This window comes from Dicentrarchus labrax, unplaced genomic scaffold (assembly GCF_905237075.1).
Source record: "Dicentrarchus labrax unplaced genomic scaffold, dlabrax2021, whole genome shotgun sequence".
Classification (NCBI taxonomy): domain Eukaryota; kingdom Metazoa; phylum Chordata; class Actinopteri; family Moronidae; genus Dicentrarchus; species Dicentrarchus labrax.
The window spans coordinates 18,935,789-18,956,216 of NW_026136721.1; the positions used below are offsets into that span (position 1 = coordinate 18,935,789).

General features: G+C 41.7%; 1 protein-coding gene across 2 annotated transcripts; it reads right to left on the reverse strand.

Moving 5' to 3' along the window:
* Positions 1-1,904: 1,904 nt before the first annotated feature.
* On the reverse strand, positions 1,905-20,395 carry map2k7 (mitogen-activated protein kinase kinase 7). Of its 2 annotated transcripts, XM_051384374.1 has the most exons (12): positions 20,203-20,395; positions 17,999-18,046; positions 14,969-15,113; positions 14,554-14,620; positions 13,268-13,381; positions 11,590-11,709; positions 11,308-11,415; positions 11,025-11,204; positions 10,715-10,795; positions 9,952-10,094; positions 9,280-9,325; positions 1,905-9,157 (listed from the first exon to the last, which is right to left on the reverse strand). In XM_051384374.1, the coding sequence occupies exons 1-12, from the start codon at positions 20,324-20,326 to the stop codon at positions 9,014-9,016; spliced, it is 1,320 nt and encodes a 439-aa protein (XP_051240334.1). In that variant the 5' UTR covers positions 20,327-20,395; the 3' UTR covers positions 1,905-9,013. The 2 variants fall into 2 exon arrangements, with proteins under 2 accessions (XP_051240334.1, XP_051240335.1); XM_051384375.1 differs by lacking the exon at positions 17,999-18,046 and having other exon boundaries at positions 20,203-20,393.
* Between the last annotated feature and the right edge of the window lie 33 nt (positions 20,396-20,428).

Genomic DNA, 20,428 nt, shown 5'->3' on the forward strand with positions numbered 1-20,428 from the left:
CTTATTAGACACAACCCTCAAAGAATAGCTTCACGTTGAAAGCATCTCAGTCACTTTAACTGTTCTTACTGTATGAACTTGCTGCAAGACGTTCCCTCGTTAAAGACATTAAAAAATAATGTGAAAAGTTAAGACAAATCAAGCAGGTATTTTCCAAAGTTACAGTCTATTTAGTATTAAATTCCCACTTTGTGTTTCTGTTCCTCTGCCACAAAGATACTTAATAAGGAAACACTGAACAGAATGAGGACTCATCACATCGCATCACTCACTGAAACTGCTTTATAGAGAGATCTTTCTGTCCCTCTGTACACTGTCAATGTGTCAACTGTTCAATGTACATATGAGCATGTGAGTTATAGATAAAAATGTGAAGCTTTCTGTTAACAGTTCATTTTTCAGCCTCCGTCCATCCTGCTTTACATACAAAATCTCTATAAAGCTTAACTTGGCTTCTGTTCAACCACGTTTGGTACAACTATCTCTCCTTTATCTTTGCATAAGTACCAGTACACATACAATATACTGAATATGACAGTTTATCTGCCTCTTTGATTCTATAAAAATGATACTAAATTAACCTCAGCTGAACAGTCAACTCAGAAGACTATTTATACTATACCAGCTATTTTACACATTATTGTTTATATTTCAGCTGTAACCTGTGTGTGTTTTGTATTGTGGTGTTTTAATGTGCATACTGTGAAAACAAATTTTGCCTTCGAGGGTGGTGGAGTGTCCGATTGTGTTTTTTTTTACCCAGCTGTCATACGGTTAGCTCATTTTTACAGCCACAGGGCACAGTCTGTTGTTACACCACTGCACATATAACTCAGCTTCCTGCCGCTCGCTTCAGGACAGGGAAACTGTCTCACACACACCTCATAATGGCCTCCGTGTACGATGATCATAATTATACATTTATTTTTTTCTGCATAATACACATGCCAACAATGTAGATACAATGACACTCCCCAAACCAGAAAAGAAGTGTTTCAAGTTAGTTAACAGGATTAAAATATGCATCATCTGTTGTTGTGTAAGATTTCAAGTAAAGAGCAAAAGCAGAGTCATGTCCAGTCATGTCATGTCATGCAGGTAATTGTGGTGAATTTCACTGTGGGGGAAAGTGCAACTGGGACTGTTGTCAGAGGAGGTCTGCATGGAAGTTTATTCTGACATGTTTGAGCACATAAGCCTGCCCGTGTTTGGTGGAACGAGGACAGATTTAACAACAGTGTCATTAAGAGATATTTTAGATAAATGAGAGAGGCAGAAGGTCAGTGAATTACACTCAAACACAACCTCACTCACTAACTCCACCGATCACCTGCTGCCCCGCTCAAATACCTCCAGGATTATTTTAAACAGAAGTTTGGAAATGTCAGATTTAAAACGGGTTGTTATGGAGGGATTTGTCATTTCTCACACACTCTGCTTCCTCGTGTGGTTCAACCCTCGGCTTACACTGATGAAGAGTGCACCCCGCTGTGGACAAACCTGGCAATTACTAGCTGAAGCGTGTGCACATTCAGAACATGTCCGCCAACCATTTGTATGTGTGGAAAACAAAAATATGAAATTAAACTTGAGAAAAGTGAATATAGTTTGAAATGAGGGGCACATGAAGCTCAGAGGAGTACAACTGGGCCTGTAGTTGTCTTCTGAGGCTCTGGTTGAGCTCCTCAAATATCTGTTTGGGTTTCAGAGCCTGAATTAAACACTTGGAGGTGTGTTTAAAAGAAGTGGAGGAGGTTAAATTTGTCATGGAGGTCAACTGGCTGTGTGTGTGTGTGTGTGTGTGTGTGTGTGTGTGTGTGTGTGAATGAGTGTCAGCTATTTGAAATCTTTGTTTTTTTTAAACCCAACACACTGCTGGAAAAGAAAACATGCCACCATGACGCTTCCTTTTTTTAATGAGTTTTTATTTATTTATTTATTTGATTTTTAAGTGTTTTATTATTTTTTTTCTCCAAAAAAATCCTGAGGTATTCACAATATAATGGCATTTATTCTGTTTGAAATGAGACTCGGGGGAGGGGGAGGGGGGAGGGGGGGATAAAATACAGCCAAAAACAAAACAAAAACAAACAAACACAAAAAATAAAATAAAGAAACAGGCAGTAAAGCTGTGTCGATTGATACAACTGTCAAGACAATAAATCCATGGCGTCGTACATACAGGAAGCCTCTGAACTGCAACAGCAGTGACTGAAGTCAATCCTCCCCCCACCCGGCAAACTAGATAAGTCATGCAATCTAGACTTAGAACTGGATTCTGAAAAACCAAGCAACAAACCTCAATGATATTTCAAAGCAGGCGTGTCCCACCTCGCTAACAGGGAGTGCAGGTTAATAACAAGCCAATCAGTCCACTATCATAGTAGTTATCATCAGTTGAAATACCTAAACCTTAAAAACAAAAACATCTAGTCTGCTTTGTAGCTGACATTCAGTACTTACTGATAAAAACCATCCAAGTTTCAAACAATACAAGCTTTAACTGTGAGTTATTAGCAAAGCACTAGAGTTCAAATACACCATGCTGTGGCTACTCAGCTTTAACCCATGAGCAGTTTGTTTGTTGGGGCCTTCTGAGAGGGTAAACAGTAAACAAAATAATGGATGTCAGTAAGTCGGACAGTCACAGTAAAGCCAGAAACATTGCACCTTACTGTGCTGTAGGTTTCTATTTTTAACTGTAACTAGTTACTTTATAGACTGTACGTTAGTGTGATGGTTGAATATAATATTTTGCTTTCTGTACACAAATGTAAAATGCCAATGAGAGACTACTCCTCTACCTTGAGTCCTGTTTGCCCTCCGCAAAAAAGCAATACAAATAAGAACAAACCAAGAAAAACATACAAATGACCAATAAATAAATATCAGTGAAAAAAATACACTGTAGAATCATTTTTCTTGCTCTGTGTCACAGATCTATGATTGATAAAATAACAGCTGTGACTTAAAAGAAAATAAGGAAAACACCCAATATTCTCCTCTCTGCACAACAATCTGCAACACAAAACAAAACAAAAACAAAATAAAACCCATCACAAGTGCAACATCAGTCACGACAGTCTCAGCATTAGAAAAAGAAAAGAAAAGCTCTGGTATTTGACCAATCAGCTCACTACTACAGCATCAGACAAACCAGAAAGAATAATAAAAAAAATCATAAAATAAAACTGAATAAAAAATAAATCCAAAAGCAGTGGGCAGGGATGAGGGGGAAAAAATTAAATAACAGCACACACTTTATGACCCAAACTGGGGTAACAAGAAATAAATCGATCATGATATCTGATCAAAGGAAAACAACAGATAATAATAATATAAAAAATACTATTAAACTCTCGGTTCAGAGGTTGTCTTTATGTGGCGCTTTAAATAAGGTGGACAGACACTACAGCGTAACGGTGAGGAAAACAAACAAACGATTGCTCCACCTCGCCAGTAAAAGAAACCTTTAGAAAGACGGACAACACTGTCCAGCTCTCAGCGCTGTCTGGGATCACCCATTTATTTCTTTGTTCAATTTGGTGTCATCTTTGCCCTGAATGATAATAATAATAATAATAATAATAATAATAATAAAAACAGTAATCATAGTAATCATAATAAAAAAAAACAATAGACAAAAATAAAAGCTAATAATAATCACCATCAATAAAGACTTTTGGTAGACAAATAAACATCACACACACTCTCCGCTCGCACAGCTAACTGAAAAGAAAGACACACACAGCACGTGAATGAGGGGAAAACAGGACGTTGAGACGTTTTTTTCTCTAACAAATACTGTCTGCTAATAAAGATACAGCTCCTCCTCCTCGACGACTAGTGACGGGTCCAGAGTGAGAAAGTATATTGCAAAAGTTGACAGAGAAAAAAAACAAAACAAAAAAAAAAAAAGGCAAAAGAAGTGTGTCTTTTCCTAAGTACACAATAATTCAACATTTTTGCAAAAACAAAATACAGACTACATGTGTAAAAATCATAAATAAGGATAAAGTTTTGTGCATCCCCGCCCCAACCAACCGTTGTCTTGGAAGAAAAAAACAAACAAAAAACAAAACAATGGCAGTTTACAACGGTGACAATAACATGCAATTGATATACTTTACAGCATTGATCTCCCCATAAACTACAAACCCCAAGTCTAACCCCCGTCCCTCCCCAACCCCAGTACAATCCTTAAATATTTGTCAGCTCATTCAAAACATATCTCTTGCTCTCTCTGTTCTCTGTGAACTAGCTGAAGGCGGTGACATTAATCACACGGGGGGGGGGGGCATGAAAAAGAAAAAACACACACTGTCGCTAACTCCAGTTTATCCATAAATCTGTGTATGTACAGGAGGCTTTTTTTTCCCATTGAAGCAAGCTGACATGGTTTGAATGACTGCATAGTGAAAATGATATTTGGTTTACTTACAGATGGGTTTACGACACACACATACACCCACACACTCAGACACACCCACACACTCACACTCACTCCCCCTCGGTGTCAAGGCACAGCGCAGGTATACACGCTATGAACTAGCTGTTTTTATACACCCCTGGCCTCGCACCTGACAAGCTTATATATACACATGAAGCCACTATTGGCAGTAGCAAGCATTGCTGTGTAGAATGAGTTAACTTTATACATTTGGGGGTGTGTGCGTGGATTAGTAATCATACTCGACAGTCATGATCTGATTGGTTTCACAGAAGGTGTAGCGTGGCGCTGTCACCCAATCAGGTGTCTGGATGAAAATGCATGCAAAGAGCACGGACGAGCGAGTGTGTGGGTGTGTAAAATACACATCAGCTTAATGACAGAGAAGCTCGACAGTGGGAGACTGGGTCCAGCTTGGCGTTTTTTGGACACGAGTTACACAAACAGTTTGAACAGTGAACGTTGTAGTGAGTGTTTTTGCACTGCACCAATAAGTGCACCTCAGGCTGGGCTGGCAGTGCAGTACAGCGGATGGATACTAAGCACCAGATTCAGGTCTATATACAACAGGGACACTGAGCAGGTCTGTCATGATCAGCCCCAAATCCTGTCAAGAGTCCCTGTTTGCTGTTGGAAGCTAAATCAGTTCCAGGTCACACCCTGGTCCCCAGATTAAAACCCGACAAAAGGCTGAACTAACTAACGGAGTTGTGCTGGCTCACCATCACATCTGCCCGGGGGGCCTGTATCACTGGGAGTCATGACGATTTTTGGGCTTCACTCAGGTCTTCTGGTATCACAAAACTGGCGCACTTTTAACCGGGGCAGATCACCATGGTAACCAATGGTGCAGGGCTAACGGAGCAGGTTACCTTCAGAGGATCTGATCTGAACCAACAGGCCACCTACTGACCAATCAGAATCAGAGTTTAGTTTACTCATCACGAGGAGGAGTAACACTCCTACAATTACAATTAAAAACAGTCTTCTGTGGTACTGGAGGGAGCTTCCCTCAGTTTGAAAAAAAAAATAGCTCTAATGATCTATGTTTATTATTTTCATGGGGGATATAGTGGAGCTAGACCAATATATGTATGTGCTGGCTGATAAGTAATAAGACATTACAGTTCGGGATTCACTATAATTATCGGGGCTGAAACATGATCAGCCAATGATGGGAAATGTATTTTTAATTAAAAATGTACATTACAACAGCCAACATTTCATTGGCTTGTGATTAAGAACTCTTTTATGTGAACACACTTGTAGCTGGATTGGAAGCCGGTTGATAACCAGCTGTGTGATACCAGTTTTCCAGGATCGCTATTGTCCAGTGGCTCAGCGAAAGCCAGACAGCCCACAGAGAGCCGGACTAAGTTGGATTTACTTCTTGATACAGGCCCACAGAGAATTGATTCACTGAGTACGAGCATGAGTCGGCTGGTTTTATTGCTCGGCCCTCGCCTTGTGTTAGTTTAACAGTCTCCCCCTGTAAAGTATATGACACACACACACAGCACTGCTATACTACAGCGCCCCCTCCCCCCACTACCTATAGAGAGATTTCATATATATCATAGCTGAGAGTAATCAATTATAATGTCAATAACAATAGTCATAACAATAACAACGCTCTTTTGTATTTTTTGTTGAGTTGTGGACACCTTTGGTGTGAACTGTCAAGGTTGTCAAGCTTGCAGGTGACCTGTGGACAGATGGAGGGGACGGATGGACAGAGTAAAGGATGGATGTGACAAAAAGCATCTGGACAGACAGACATTACCTCTAATCATATCTACACTGTACAGAGTTTAGTGTGACGGGATATAAATGATGAACTACTTCCATAGAGCTACATTTGAGGTGAGGTGTGTTTATTTTGTGTGAGTTAGTACTTTTTGTGAAGCCGATCTCTCCCTGCACTCGCTCTCCTAATCCATCTCACCCTCTCTCACTTGCTTTTGCCCTCATCAGACTTGCTCATCTGTATTTGGTAACGTGTTGAAATTGCATTATTTCACTTATTTGGCTTAAAAGAAAAAGAATAAAGTATTTGTCCTTTGGGGAAAAGAAGTGACAGCAGCATCTAAAGCAATAAAAAAAACAAAGTAGCAGCAGTAGCAATGTAAATAAATAACATTGTTTGAACAGAACAGTAAACATCATAAACACAACATGCTAAGTCACTCGCTAAAATCATAATTGGTAGGTTGGTGTAACACCTTGAAAGCTTTTTACAATAACCAGCTAGCCTCAGAGCTCGGCAGTCCTGTTTCCTTTCTGTTTCTTTTCTCCTTTATTCTCCACAATTACTTCCTGTCATCCAGTTTGTCTCTGACTTTTCTTCAACTTCCCATCCCACTTTCTCAACACTCCCTGTCTTCCTTCTCACCTCACTCCATCCTCCGCTCTATCGTTTTCCTGTCGTTTCATTTTCACTCATCTCTCCTGCCATCTTGAAAACATTCCTACACATCTCTGTCTCTCTGACACTTAACGGTTTCCTCTCTATCGTTGCCAGTCCTCGGTTCTCTGTGTCTAGCAGTGATTTGGTTTGGTGCGTGACGGGGCGTGGGAGTCTGCACATCTAGCAGGCTGTGGCTGTGGCCCTGCATGAGGGGAGGCAGTGGGACTCTAGACAGTCAGTCTCTGTAGACCTGCGCTCATTAAGTACATCTATACATGTCAATTTTAAACACATTGGCCGGACTGACACACTGAGTTTTATCTCAACAATCCTCTAATTCAGGGGGTCTCAAAGTCAGGCTACCTGGGGCCATTGGACAGGTTGTTTTCTCCCCAGTGGGGCCACATAAACACTTTAAAAAGAAACAAAACGTTGTTTCAGATTGTATTTCTAGAGAATGGCAGCTTTGTCCTTCCAGATTTTTACCTAATTAATCTGAGTTTTGATATTAAATAGAGAATCATTAGGCTTTGGACTGTGTGTCCAGAACAAAATCAATTATATCCCTAACCTTTGCAGTCTGGAAATTTTACATTTGATAATTAATTGAAAATAATTAGGGGATTGATCAATAATGTGAATATTGAAAGAATAAATATTTACTTTAAAATATGCGCAGCCTTTGGTCTGGTAACACTGTGGAGCACTACATCACACTAAACAGCAGAGGCAGATAGAGAGGTGGACAGAGAGGAAGAGGTAGAAAAACAGAGAGTAAAGGAGGAGTAAAGAAATGCTCCACAGGTAATAAGATCTACCCCATTTATATTCTTTGTACACGATAAACTCCTGTTCTTTGCCTTCTCAATGAAAAAAACCTCCAAACTCTCTCGTTTCTCACACTAGTAACAGCTATTCAATCTTCCAAATGATCATCAGCTCCCCTCTTCTTCTACTTTCTTTGCTTTTCTCTCACACACATCTACAAAGTCGGACACTCCTCCTTTCAAACTAATCTTTTAACATCCCTCCATCTCTTGTAACGCTCCTTTAGTTCACCTAAAAGTCATTCTGAATACACAAAAACCATAAATGTCTTCTCTTCTACAAAGCTAGAATGCAACGCTAATTTTTTTGTAATTCTTTTTGTGTTTTTTTCCAATTATGTAGCTGCTAAATACAACGATGGGTGCTCTAAACATATTTTATATCAAAGTTAATAAGAATGACTATCCTTATGTTAAAAATGAAGCACAGCCAACAAATTAATTCATTCTTCTCTGTGTGTTACAGCTGTAGTGCGAAGGTGATTAAATGACTAGGAAATATAATCTCACTTTAAAAAAAAGAACAGTGACTGTGTCTTGATATTGATCCATACACGCGCTCGCACACACACACACACGCACACACACAGATACACACACAAACACACACACACACACACACAGATACACACAGATAGATACACACACAAACACACACACAGATACAGCCTGAGAATGTGTGATAGTAGAAACACCTGAAGAATCATAATTGCACCGGACATTGTTATGTCCTCCATAACGTTTATGTACAAGAGAGATTCAGGTTTGCTAATGTAGCAGATGCTTTGTTCCAGTGTGTAGTGACTACTCTGTTGACTAATCCAATGGCTTGGATCAATGCTGGAGACAGACATGTAGGTGAAAAACTAATGAAAAGTGGAGGAAATACAGAAACACATACGAGACACGCACACAGTTTGTATGTGTGTTTGTGTGTGGCTGTTATACACACTGTGATGTGACATGATATGATAGTGTGATGAGAAAGGACAGTGTGTAAACAAAGAAAGCTAACTACAGTGTGCACCTTTTTCTCTTCCCTCCTTCCCACGTCTGCCTGTCCAGATTCAACACACTAATAAACAGAACCACCTGTGTCATCCATCCATCTATCAGTCCATCTCTCCATCCATCAGTCCATCCAGAGTCGTCCTCCTCCTCTGTGGGCTCTTCAGGTGCTCCGGTGAACAGATGGACAGGCGGGCTGGGTCTAACGCTAGGCTTAACTGCTAACGCTGGGCTAGACTAGGACAGACTAAGTCTGGGGTTGGCAAAGCTAAAGCTAGGCTAGACTAGCGTCTGGCTAAGCTAACGCCGGGCTGGGCTAGGCTACCTACTGAAGAGGGAGTGGAGCTGGTGCTGATGGCTGTAACACTGGCTGCTGCGAGGTGACTCGGTGCGATCCATCACCGTCTGGAACCAACCGGCCACGTCCACCTCCAGCACCTCGTAACGCAGTATGAAACTATGCTCCTGGACGAGGGAGACAAAGAGGCACCAAGAGTGAGACAGTTTAGTTACCTTTGACTGTTGGGTAATTCTGGTAAATCACAACAAAATATATATATATTTTTATATTACAACTGGTGTCTTACCAGCAGTGTGTGGTATTTCGGCCTTTTTCTGTGATCCTTTGTGAGGCTGTGGAAGGACACACACATTAAGTGAAGCTGCAACTGAGTGAATTTTAAAAGATACATTTTAAAGCCACATTGTGTAACTTCTCTACCTTAAAATAACAGCTTCAAAATCATTTTAGTACACTGAGTTGTAATTGGGTGAATGGTGCCGCTGTCATTCCCACTCTGTGCCCCGTACGCATGTTCTCGCACTATATTATTTTTGCCTCCGGGTCGGGACAAGTGTGCTTTACGCCAGTAATGACTGATTTTGGTGAAACTGGATCATATTTTGTGGGGGAAACGTTTTCTCTCCCTCTGATGTCCTCTGGCTTCTCCGCCTCAACTTTCTGTGACTTTTAGAGTTTCCTGATTGACAGTAAAGTAACTTGCAAAATGTAAGCTGCTGTTAGCTGGTTAGCTTAGCCTTGCTGCTTCAGCCTATGCTCACAGCACCAAGGAGCATTGGCGTTTACACTGGTAGCACAGACAGGACCTTTGGACAGCTGGGAGGAGGATGTTTGGGAGGGAATGCCGACAGAGAGCAGCGCTGGCGTCATGCCAGAAGTCAGCTAAAACCCCCTTCAGAAGGTCTGAATCTTATTTTATATTCATTTAAAAAACAGTTTTTCAGAAATCTGTACTCACCAGTCTTTGACGAAGGACTGGAAGTCGAGGGAGAAGCCCATGCTGAGAGGCAGCAGAGGAGGATCTTCCTGCAGCACTTTGGTCAGAACTTCAAAGTCTGTCTTGCAGTTCTTGTAGGGAAACTGTCCCGTGGCCAGCTCCACCTAGAAGACACAAGGACCCGTTAACATCCACTGTCATCAACAACAAACACGTCACAATAAAGAACACAAAACAACTGGATGTATGCAGGGTTTTGTCAGTAAACTTATTGGACTATTTGACTAATGTTCACTGTTCTTCAGATGTGGTGGAAACAGGTAGTTTAGTTCCTATTCTACTTCCTGAGGCTCTACAGGTCAGGTTACCACTCATGTTTGTGTTCACAGCTGTAGAACAATGGATGAAGCTACAGCAGGAAATTCAGATAAGGTAAAACATCCCTGGCCCCACATTAGAGAGCAAGCTCCGGTTGTCTCCTCCAGTGCATCAGAGCTGACACTGAGACTGTTTACACTGTGCTTATGCCCACAAGACTTATAACATATAACAACTTACTTACAAATATCACACACCAAATGCTCAGCTGCTCCTTCTTTATCTTATAGTACTATAGTCTTATAGCAAACATCCACATGATACTGATGGAAATGAAAACAGTAGTTACCAGAGTTTTTTTAAGCCATGGCACCCTTTACCAGTCCTGATCTTGTGACCCAGCACCCACTTTGAGAACAAGAGCAAGTGCACTGCTTTTATGGTAATAAAATGAAAGCAGGTTTACCAGAGAGATGCCAAGGCTCCACACATCTGCTCGGATGTCATAGTCAGGTTTGGTGGGATCTGGAGGGTCTATTCTCTCAGGCTGCAAGAAACAAAAACAAGGCAACGCTCTGTTTAGGGAAACAGTGTGTGTATCATGTGGAAACTGGAATTCCTGACAGCATCTGTTTGTATCCATTTATTCCTTGTATTGATTGAATATGAAAATATATTTGTATAGCTACAAACACAAATATGTTAAACTGAATGTTTGTCTATAGATGACTCACAGACAGGATGTGGTAACTTTGAGTGTGTGGGTTTTCACTCACCGCCATGTAGGCAGCACAGCCAGCACTGCGGGTCTTTGCCTTGGAGTCGACGAGGCGTCCGCTGATGCCGAAGTCACACAGTTTGATCTGACCTTTATCGTCCAGGAGGATGTTGGAGGGTTTGACGTCCCGGTGGATGACACCATGTTTCTCTTTCAGGTACAGCAACGCCTTCACTATCTGGAGCAGACACACACACACACACACAGAGTAAGACTATACGTACAAAAAAAATCATGAGAGCAGTGTTACACTTTCCCATGTGAGTGTTTCTTCCACTTACCGCCACTGTCATCTTTCCAAGGATTCGCTCCGGGATGGGGCCCTGGATTCTCTTCTTCAGCTTCTCAGCACATGTTCCCATCAGCTCCATGGCAATGAAAACATCCGTCTGCGTACGTATACAAACAAACATACACATCCAGCTATCAGTTCAAGAGGTACAAAAGGGAACTTGGGAAGTTTATTGAGGTGTTCAGATGGACTGAATTTAGCAGTAGAAATGCTCCGATTACTACTGTCCTGTTAAAAATACACACAGTAATGTATTTAGGGGGAAACCCACATTGGTAACTATGGCGCCATAGCACTGGATGATGTAAGGGCAGTCGTGACTCTTCAGCACCACATCCAGGTCCATCAGGATCCTCTTGTTCTCATCCTTGTTTCCTGTACGACGCATTTGCTGGTAACACAGACACACACACAAAAAAAAGAATATTTAAGACTATTGCCTGCATTTGAATGTATGAAACACAAACCATGCTGGGTGTTTAGAAACAAGCCATTAGGAAATCACAAAACAAAGACTCTGCTGGTGAGCTGATTGACTCCCTAATTGTTAAACAGTTCGGACGGCTACAATTAAGTCATCTCTTAAATAGGAGGGTTGTTATGTGGGGTTATTACTGCCTTAGTGTTGGTTAACTAGTCAAAATTAAAGCACAACAGAAAATCATAGAGCTGAGCCGGGCTGAGCATCAAGCTGTATTTTGATCCTATTGACTGATATTTCAGAGTTTGCTAAATGTCTTCATGGCCCCTGCAGGGAAATGTTGTATTTTAACAAGCCAAGACATCAACAACCCACACATTGCAATTTGCTCCCTAAAAGGGTTTCACTTGACAAAAAGGATGAGATGTACCTGAGTCATTCAACAGCACAGCATTAGCAGCATAATCACACACATATGATCAATTTGGAGTATAAATAACTACACAACACTCATATTAAGGAGACACATTGCATTCAAAATGATCCTGGGTAACACAAAATTCCGTCTTAGTGTGCTGTTGTTTATCAGGAAACGTTTTAGGTGAACCTTATTATGTCTTGCACAGATGTACAGCCACAAACAACAGAAGCTTACAAGGAATGCTTAGAATCAAGTGTGTCTATTATGTTTTACCAAACCTAAAACAAGTTATCTGAAATACACTGCTCTATACAGAGCCTCTTCTGATTGGAAGCTGTTACCAACCCCATAAACACATTTCTAATAGAGAGAGCTTCACATTGTAAGTGAAATATAATTTAGGTAATGTGGTCTAAAGCATTTTAATAATTTGGGGCCCTTTAGGGTCTCTTACGTCTTTCTGGGTCATGTACCAATTGAGTCCTGTTTTGAACTAACTGTATTATTAATCATGTTAAATCTTAACAGGCAGTTTTTCCTTGCCGCCATCGCCAAGTGCTTTCTCATGGTGGTACTGTTGGGTCTCTGTAAATAATGTTATAAAGAGTTCGGTCTAGACCTGCTCTATTTGAAAAGTGTCCTGAGATAACTTCTGTTATGAATTGGCGCTATACAAATAAAATTGAATTGAATTGAATTTTTGATGCATTTCATATGTTATTATTTCCTTACTGTAAATGTCTACATTTCTTTCCAAAGACTAGCATTTGCAATAGGTGATGGTAATGTAGATTCTACAAACAATACACAATAAACTCAAGCATGGGAATAAAACATTTGGGTCCTATTAAACCTAGGAAAGTTAAATGTTTTGATTTCACGGAAAAGGGGTCGACACTTTGTTCTGTTTGACTTTCATTAGTGACTGACATGAGCAGAATCAAACAAAGACAAAACATAAAAAAGTAGGGGTAAATTAAATAAATGTCCTGTAAACACTGTTATAAAAGTGGGATGCATCTTTTATCAAGCTACATTCCTGAGGAAAGGAAGTACTGATAAATGTGTTGTGTAGACAGTGACCACCTGAGTGCAGGAGGGTCTTACTTTGACAGCGATGACATGGCCGGTCTTCTTGAATCGCACTTTGAAAACTTGTCCGCAGGTCCCGCTGCCGATCTCTCCCTCACTGATCAGGTCCGTCACTTCTGCTGGATACCGCTGTGGGCGTACATTGGGCACAAACACAGACAGAAAAAGGCTTTAGATCATGTTCAAGATATTTTTACTGCTCAAAATGTTGACTAAATGTTGTTTCTATGTAAACTCTTCAAGCTGAAAATAGATGAGAGAGGCCGGTTCTGACTTTCTGCATCGTAAAGCAGCAGTAAATCCCTCTGGACCATTTACTAACAAATGTTTTAAGCTGCTCCCCCATTGGCCATGTCTGAGAACATCAGCACACAGTGGGAAGAGGCACGTTGCATGCTTCGTTAAAATTAAATCATTGGTGACTGAGAGGCTGTGAGTAACATCTCGTCGTGCGTGATGTAACGACCCCTGTGGGCTAATGAGAGGAAGTAAAAACAATCTGGAGTGCGGCACTGAGTCAAATCATTTTCTCAACCATCTTCAAACCCTGACTGGCACTGACTATGATACTAGACCCGGAGGCTGGAGGAGGGAGGGAGGAATAAAACAAACAACATGGCCAACCATAGTCAATAGTCAATCTCATTTTATCTTAGCAAACAAGAATAACACACATCATAATAATGTGTTTACTGAAAGAGAGATGGCTGCTGTTTACTTGAAAGATTGTCTGCTCCGCTCAAGGAACACTTCAGTGGTGTGTGGATGTTTGCTTTCAGTGGGTTTTACTGTAACCTTCACCTGGTTTAACAATGGTCTCCATAATCACTACACCAACCTGGCTGCTTTTTCATAGCAGTGAAATAGATATCTGAATATTGAGGAGAACAAACAGGTGTTAAAAGTATCTGCTAGTGTTAAGAAACTAAATTAAGATGTCTGGCTTATTTTATATTTTCTTATTGCTAACAAGTCTGTCTCTCAAGACATTCTTATTTTCCTCCCTGTATGTGACACCCTCAGTTCAAACTGAAGCTGTAAATCTTTTTGATGAGGATTTGTAGTAAATGTTACTCAGGGGAGTAAATAGTGCAAATGTTTTGAACAACAGAGGTCAATGGCACAGAGGAGTAACAGATCATACTGTGGCTGCAATATAATATGTGTTAGTAGGAGCTTTCAAATACCTAATTTCTGCCGTAATATCACTCTGGCTTTCAGTTATGGGGTTTCTGGCATGTAGGAGAGTAACATTTCCAGATTAGACAGACTCAATGTGCGTCTCTGTGTGCATATCTCACCTGACCGTCGATCTTCAGATAACCTGTCTGTTTCATGATCTCCTGCAATTTCTGGTCAATCTCTGCACTGTGGGGACAAAACACACAATGTCAGGGAGCGCAAATGCAATATGAAATATGTGCTCAGTATGAAAAGCCCATACCGAGATGAGAGTGAGACTTCTGACTCACAAATGGATGCTGTGCATGTTTCTGTGCATCTCTCACACCCACACACTCTGCGTGTGGATCCATTACATGTAACATAACCTGCTCTTCTTTAAATGCCCCTTCATTCTGCTCTCTCCCCCAGTGGGTCTGTGTTGCTGTGCTCATGTGCATGTTCATGTGACAAGCTTTTGCTGTTTTTAGATTACTTTAAATACAGTTTGTCATTAATCATTGCTCAGATGAACATCAGCATGTGTCCACATACTTCTCTAGGCTCTTCTGTAGGCCGTATGGAGGTGTGGGCAGGGTGAGCATGTGTCGCGGGCGGCTAGGGTAGGGGTGGTGCTGAGGCGAGCTCTCTGAAGACGATGAACGGCTGCCACCATCGTTGGCCAGCGGCAGCTGGAGTGCTGTAGTGTGTGGGGGGGGCATGACATATTAGACACAGACAGGAGAACAGAGCGAATGGTACAGTACGTATTGCACCAGAGGCCAGCATGCCAGGAGGTGTAAGATGGCTACGATTACTCATGCATTCAATGACTCCATTATTTTAGTGGTTTACAGCCGATGTCTTTACATAATGACTTAATCAAAGAATGTGATCTATCATATCACGTGTAGTACCAAGTGAAAATTATTTCCAATGAGACAACGAGAGAAGTTGGCCTTGGCGAGGTCCAAGAGTTCTTTCTGACAGCCCTACTACCTAGACACAGTGTTTTTATTTTGGCAAAGTTACAGCTTTGTTTTTGTTTCGCTGATGTTTTACCTAATGTTAAAATAAACAGGACAGTTATCTCAGAGCAAAAGCAAAACCATTCTCAGGCAGGGAGACACAGCACAGGGTTAGCCCACACCTTGGGAGGTACAGCAAGTCCACAGTTCGTTTTTAAAGGAAAAATGTGGTTTATTAACAATTAGATTTTATTTTTTTTACCTCCAGCCATTTGTTTTCTGTGTTATGGAATCATTGTACTCACTAAAGTGACTGCTGAGATCTCAGAACGCAGCAACATTACAAAAATACGACCAACAGGGAAACAGGAGCAGTCAGTCCATCATAAAGGTTTTAAAAATGTGAGTGTTGCTAATGTACATGTTGTTATTAATCTCTCATTGTACAGGGAAACTGTCAGTGTGCACAACTACGGCAGCCATAGTAGGTCAAAGTAGAACCAGGAACTCAATCTAGGACATGTAATGGACATTAACAATAGACAATAATTTTACTGTTCACCTTTGTTTTCTCTTCTAGATAATTTTGGCTACCCTGGGCACATTTTACTACCCGTATAATTATTTAACTACTTCTATTTGTTGCCCCATTGGACATCTTTTTATCGATGTAAACATGTTCCCAGATCTCAGAGATGTTGTCATAACTGACAGAACTGATGGCCGGGGCAATGAAAATAAACACTCAGTTTGACATTAAAGCCAGTATTACCCACACAAAGCCACGCAGCCTGAATTCTGTTCACAACTGACTGGCACTGAAATCCAAAATCCAAACAGAAGATGCAACATGCTTCTAGCCCCGTATATAAACATAGGTGTAAATCATGCATTTAAGGAAGTTTTAAGAGAACGCTGACCTTGTAATATCAAGAGTATGTGCAAGCAAACACAGACTAATTTCAAGAGAACAATCTAAAGTAGTATTAGCATTGACAGCCTCACAAACATGCAATGAAATAGTCAGACAAGTTTGGCTTCAGACTTATTATCAATTTCTCATCAGCGACATTTTTCAAAGCGTTCAAACACCAGTTTGCAAAACATTTCGAGGACCGTGCAGCTGTTATTTTTATTCTCATTATTTTTGTAGTAGCAGGCTGGCAGCTCTTCTGAGAGCGCCAGCAGGTGTTTGTATCCATGAGTCACCTGTGGAGGGATTGGCCTGCAAGGGGAGAATAAGTTAGTGTAGGGGAGGAGGGGTTAGTATGGAGAGGAAGGAAAACTCAGGCAGTCTTTGGCACGGATTGCATCTCCATAGTTCGGCTGGCTCCAGATGGACGGATGAGAGGATAGATGTGCAGACAGAGCGGGGAGAGGGGGAGACGTACAGATAATCGCAGGCACTGCTGCACCGCCTCCTGCTCACACAGTGCTGCTGCAAAAGGAAGGAGGAGGAGGGAGGGGATGCCAAACGATGAATAACAGCAAACAACATCAAACAGTCCGATGTGAGAGAGAGAGAGAGAGAGAGAGAGAGAGAGAGAGAGAGAGAGAGAGAGAGAGAGAGAGAGAGAGAGAGAAATTCGGCCAAAACTGCATAGCACAGACTAAGCTGGAAGTCAGACAGTCAGACTCAGACAGGAAGGCAAGTCTTCAATCGCCATACAAAGAAAACAGAGAGAGAAAGAGAAGCCAGAGTGTTCACAGCACTCCTGCAGACGGACCAGTGGGGATGCTGGATTAGAGACCGTGTCAAACAAAACACAACCCAAAAACATTGTGTCGTGCAGAAAAAGCCACATGCACCGTGATACTCTGCCTCCAGCAAAACAAAGGTTAATCATCTGACACACGTCCACACACACATATACATTCATACACTGTGAACATCAGCACACACCAACACTGCCCTGCCACTGGCACTGACACACAACAGACAGAGAGAGGAGTAGGGATGGAAAGATGGAGAGAGGATGCAATTTGAGGGGAGGTGTAAATAACTGCTGGGCTAAAATATCAGAACTGGATTAGGTGGATTAAACTTTTGCCCCTCAGAAGAGGGGCAAAAGTTTAACAAAACTTAACAGGCACTGGTGTGAGATACAGAGTAAGAAATGATTTGTGCGAATACGAGAGAAAGTACAGTATGCGTGTGCAGGGAGGAAATGATTTATAGTTTATATGCTGGCATGTTGAAAGTTATGGTTAATCCATATCTTCTTATATGTTCCTTAAATCTAGTCAGTCTGGCTGAAACACATAATATCTTCCACTATATTTGCTGGAGGGAGTTAATGTAACAGTAAATAATAAATCCTTTCCCACAGTCTGTCCGTTTTAGACTTTAAATTTAACTGGATTAAAGAAACGTGCATAAAAAGTGTTAAAAAGACAAACGTGAGTAAGTCAAGTAGTAATATTGCGGCTATACTGGCAGAGGCAAAACAAAGGAAACTTAACTCGTGAGAATGTAGGGAACTGCCTGTCTGATAGGTTTAATAAATAAGAAAGATAAAGATAAGGTGGGAGGAGTTGGGAGGTGAAATGGGGGACACAGGTGTTGGGGGTGGGAAGAGATGTGCAGTGGCAGAGAGAGCGATGGATTGAATGATACCTGCACGCTGGGAAGGGGCTGGAGCAGGACTGAGCTGGATCACGATGACTAAACAGAGGAAAGAAAATATACACACACACACACACACACACATTACTGCACTGTTCTACTGACACGGTCACACACACACACGCACGCACACACACACACACACACACACACACACACACACACACGCACACACGTTCCAACAAACAATATATAAAAACAAACAAGGGAAAAAAACACAGAGTTTCTGACTTTTATAATTCACTTGTTCTCTTCACACATGCACTAAAGAGTTGTATATGAGAGGACAAGGCTGCCGTTATTCTTTCTTTTTCTTATTGACAATAAATCCTACAGTAAGACCAAAATCAACAATGTGCTGGTCCGTCTTTGAATACTTTCCTACGTCCCCACCTTGTCTGTGGCCCATTGGTTCCTACTGAAGGTAAAAATCTTTTAAAAAATGGCTAACAAATATATTATTTTTGGTTTTTTTTTTACAAAGGAAACTCAGTCGGCACTGTGGTTTTTAGCAACCGTTACCCAAACAGGAGTGCATATTTCTTAAAGACTATTTATAACTGCAGATTCATTTGGTGCTTTAATGAGTATTTGTGGTAGAGAGATGGTGTACATCAGCTCAAAGTAAACTACAGTGCCCAAGTTCATTGTAATGGAGCAACATGTAATATAGTGCGGCTCATCTGTGTGTTTTTAATAGAGATGAACCAACTTTTTTCTCTTCCAGTACCTCAACTCAAAGTATCTGCTGATACAGAGTACCAACCCGATACCAGTGGTCACCTTTTCCCTCATTTAAAATATCTATAACTCACTGAGCGGATCATTTTACATAAGGTAACTAAAAGTGAGGGATTACAGGTCAACTAAAAATTGATTTGGTGGCCCGCTGTGTCTTCACGATGATGGAGAACACTGACTTTTATAACAACACTGAGAAAGAACCAGTATAAAATGATCGGTTATGTCACGGCCGATCAACTTAACCAGGTCAGTATCGGATTGTAGCATTAGTGGATTTTGGTCTATGTCACAGAGGAATAATCACATCAGGCTTTACCCACAGTCAATACTACTAGCATTCATTTGTTGACAATATGAAAAATACAGAATAAACAGCAGCGTTTCCTTTAACTAATTCACACTCTCGTCCTTACACACAGCTTTAAAAAAAACCAAAACATTTTGAAAAGAACAGAAAAGGGGAGAAAATAGCAGCTTTGGTGGTCACTCAAACCTGACATTAATGAACCAGAAGTGATGATCTGTAGGGAAGAATGATCTTTGTATCCTGTCAGTGAGTGAACAGGGTTTCTTCCATTGCTGGCTGCCAGTTTCAAAAACGGACTATATGGCACATTGGTAAGATAATGAAGAGCTCTCTGCCTCCGGCACATTGTTTATTTCAGTGTTAACATGTCAGCACAGACATGTTGCAGACTCTCATACTAAAGAGCCCTCCCTCCCCCGTCCAGACGGGTTCAAGGGCCCAACATTTCCCACTCATTGAGTCTGCAGCACACTGAAATATTCACCTTTAAATGTCAAGTATCAGCTCGGTTGTGTTCACCTCGCAGCGCCACAACCAACGGTCGCTAACGTCTGCGGAGCGTTAGCGACCGTTGGTAGCTTCGCTCAGGTTAACGTCCGTTCCGTCAAAGGGTCACAACGGCCGGAGGAAACTGACTTTGGCGCAAGAGTCACACGCAAAACACGCCGCTTTACAGTTAAATTAAGTCCACATATTAGCTGTGAACACACGGCACCGTCTTTATATCTCACAGTCAGACTGAGAAACTACATGAAATGTTTTCGGGGTTGACGCTGGGGCCTGCCACCGACTATCACTCAGACTAGCTAGCCCGCTAGCCTAGCCTGTTTGACAGGACGGACTCAGAGCAGATTTCAGGGACGTGACTGCCAGCGAGATATTCAATGACAGCGCTTCAGTCTTTAAAACATTTCGCTTTCCTCACTGTGGAAATCGTCCCACTTGTTGAGTAAGCGATTTGACGGTAAAATCAACCGACCGAGCTGAGTCGGTGTTTGTTTATGTAGCTAGCCTGTTAGCATGTAGTAGCTAGGAGCAGCACAAACACCCCCGCTCCTTCCCTCCCGCCCCTCCGCCTCTCCGATCTTTCCCCCGGCTATTCTGGCCGTTACCGACTCCCCGGTGCTCCCCGGTGGACACTCACTCGGCCTCGGACGTGATCGCTGCGGACTCATGTCGATGTTGAGGTCGATTCTCCGGCGAGCTTCTTCATTTTCCTGCTTTAGTTTCTCCTCGATTCGCGACAGCCTCTGTTCCAGCGACGACATCTTGAAAAATTGAGCACCATGTAGTTCCCAGCAGAGCTCTCGACTCCCCTCTCTGGCAGGCAGACAGGCAGGACCAACACACACACACACACACACACACAC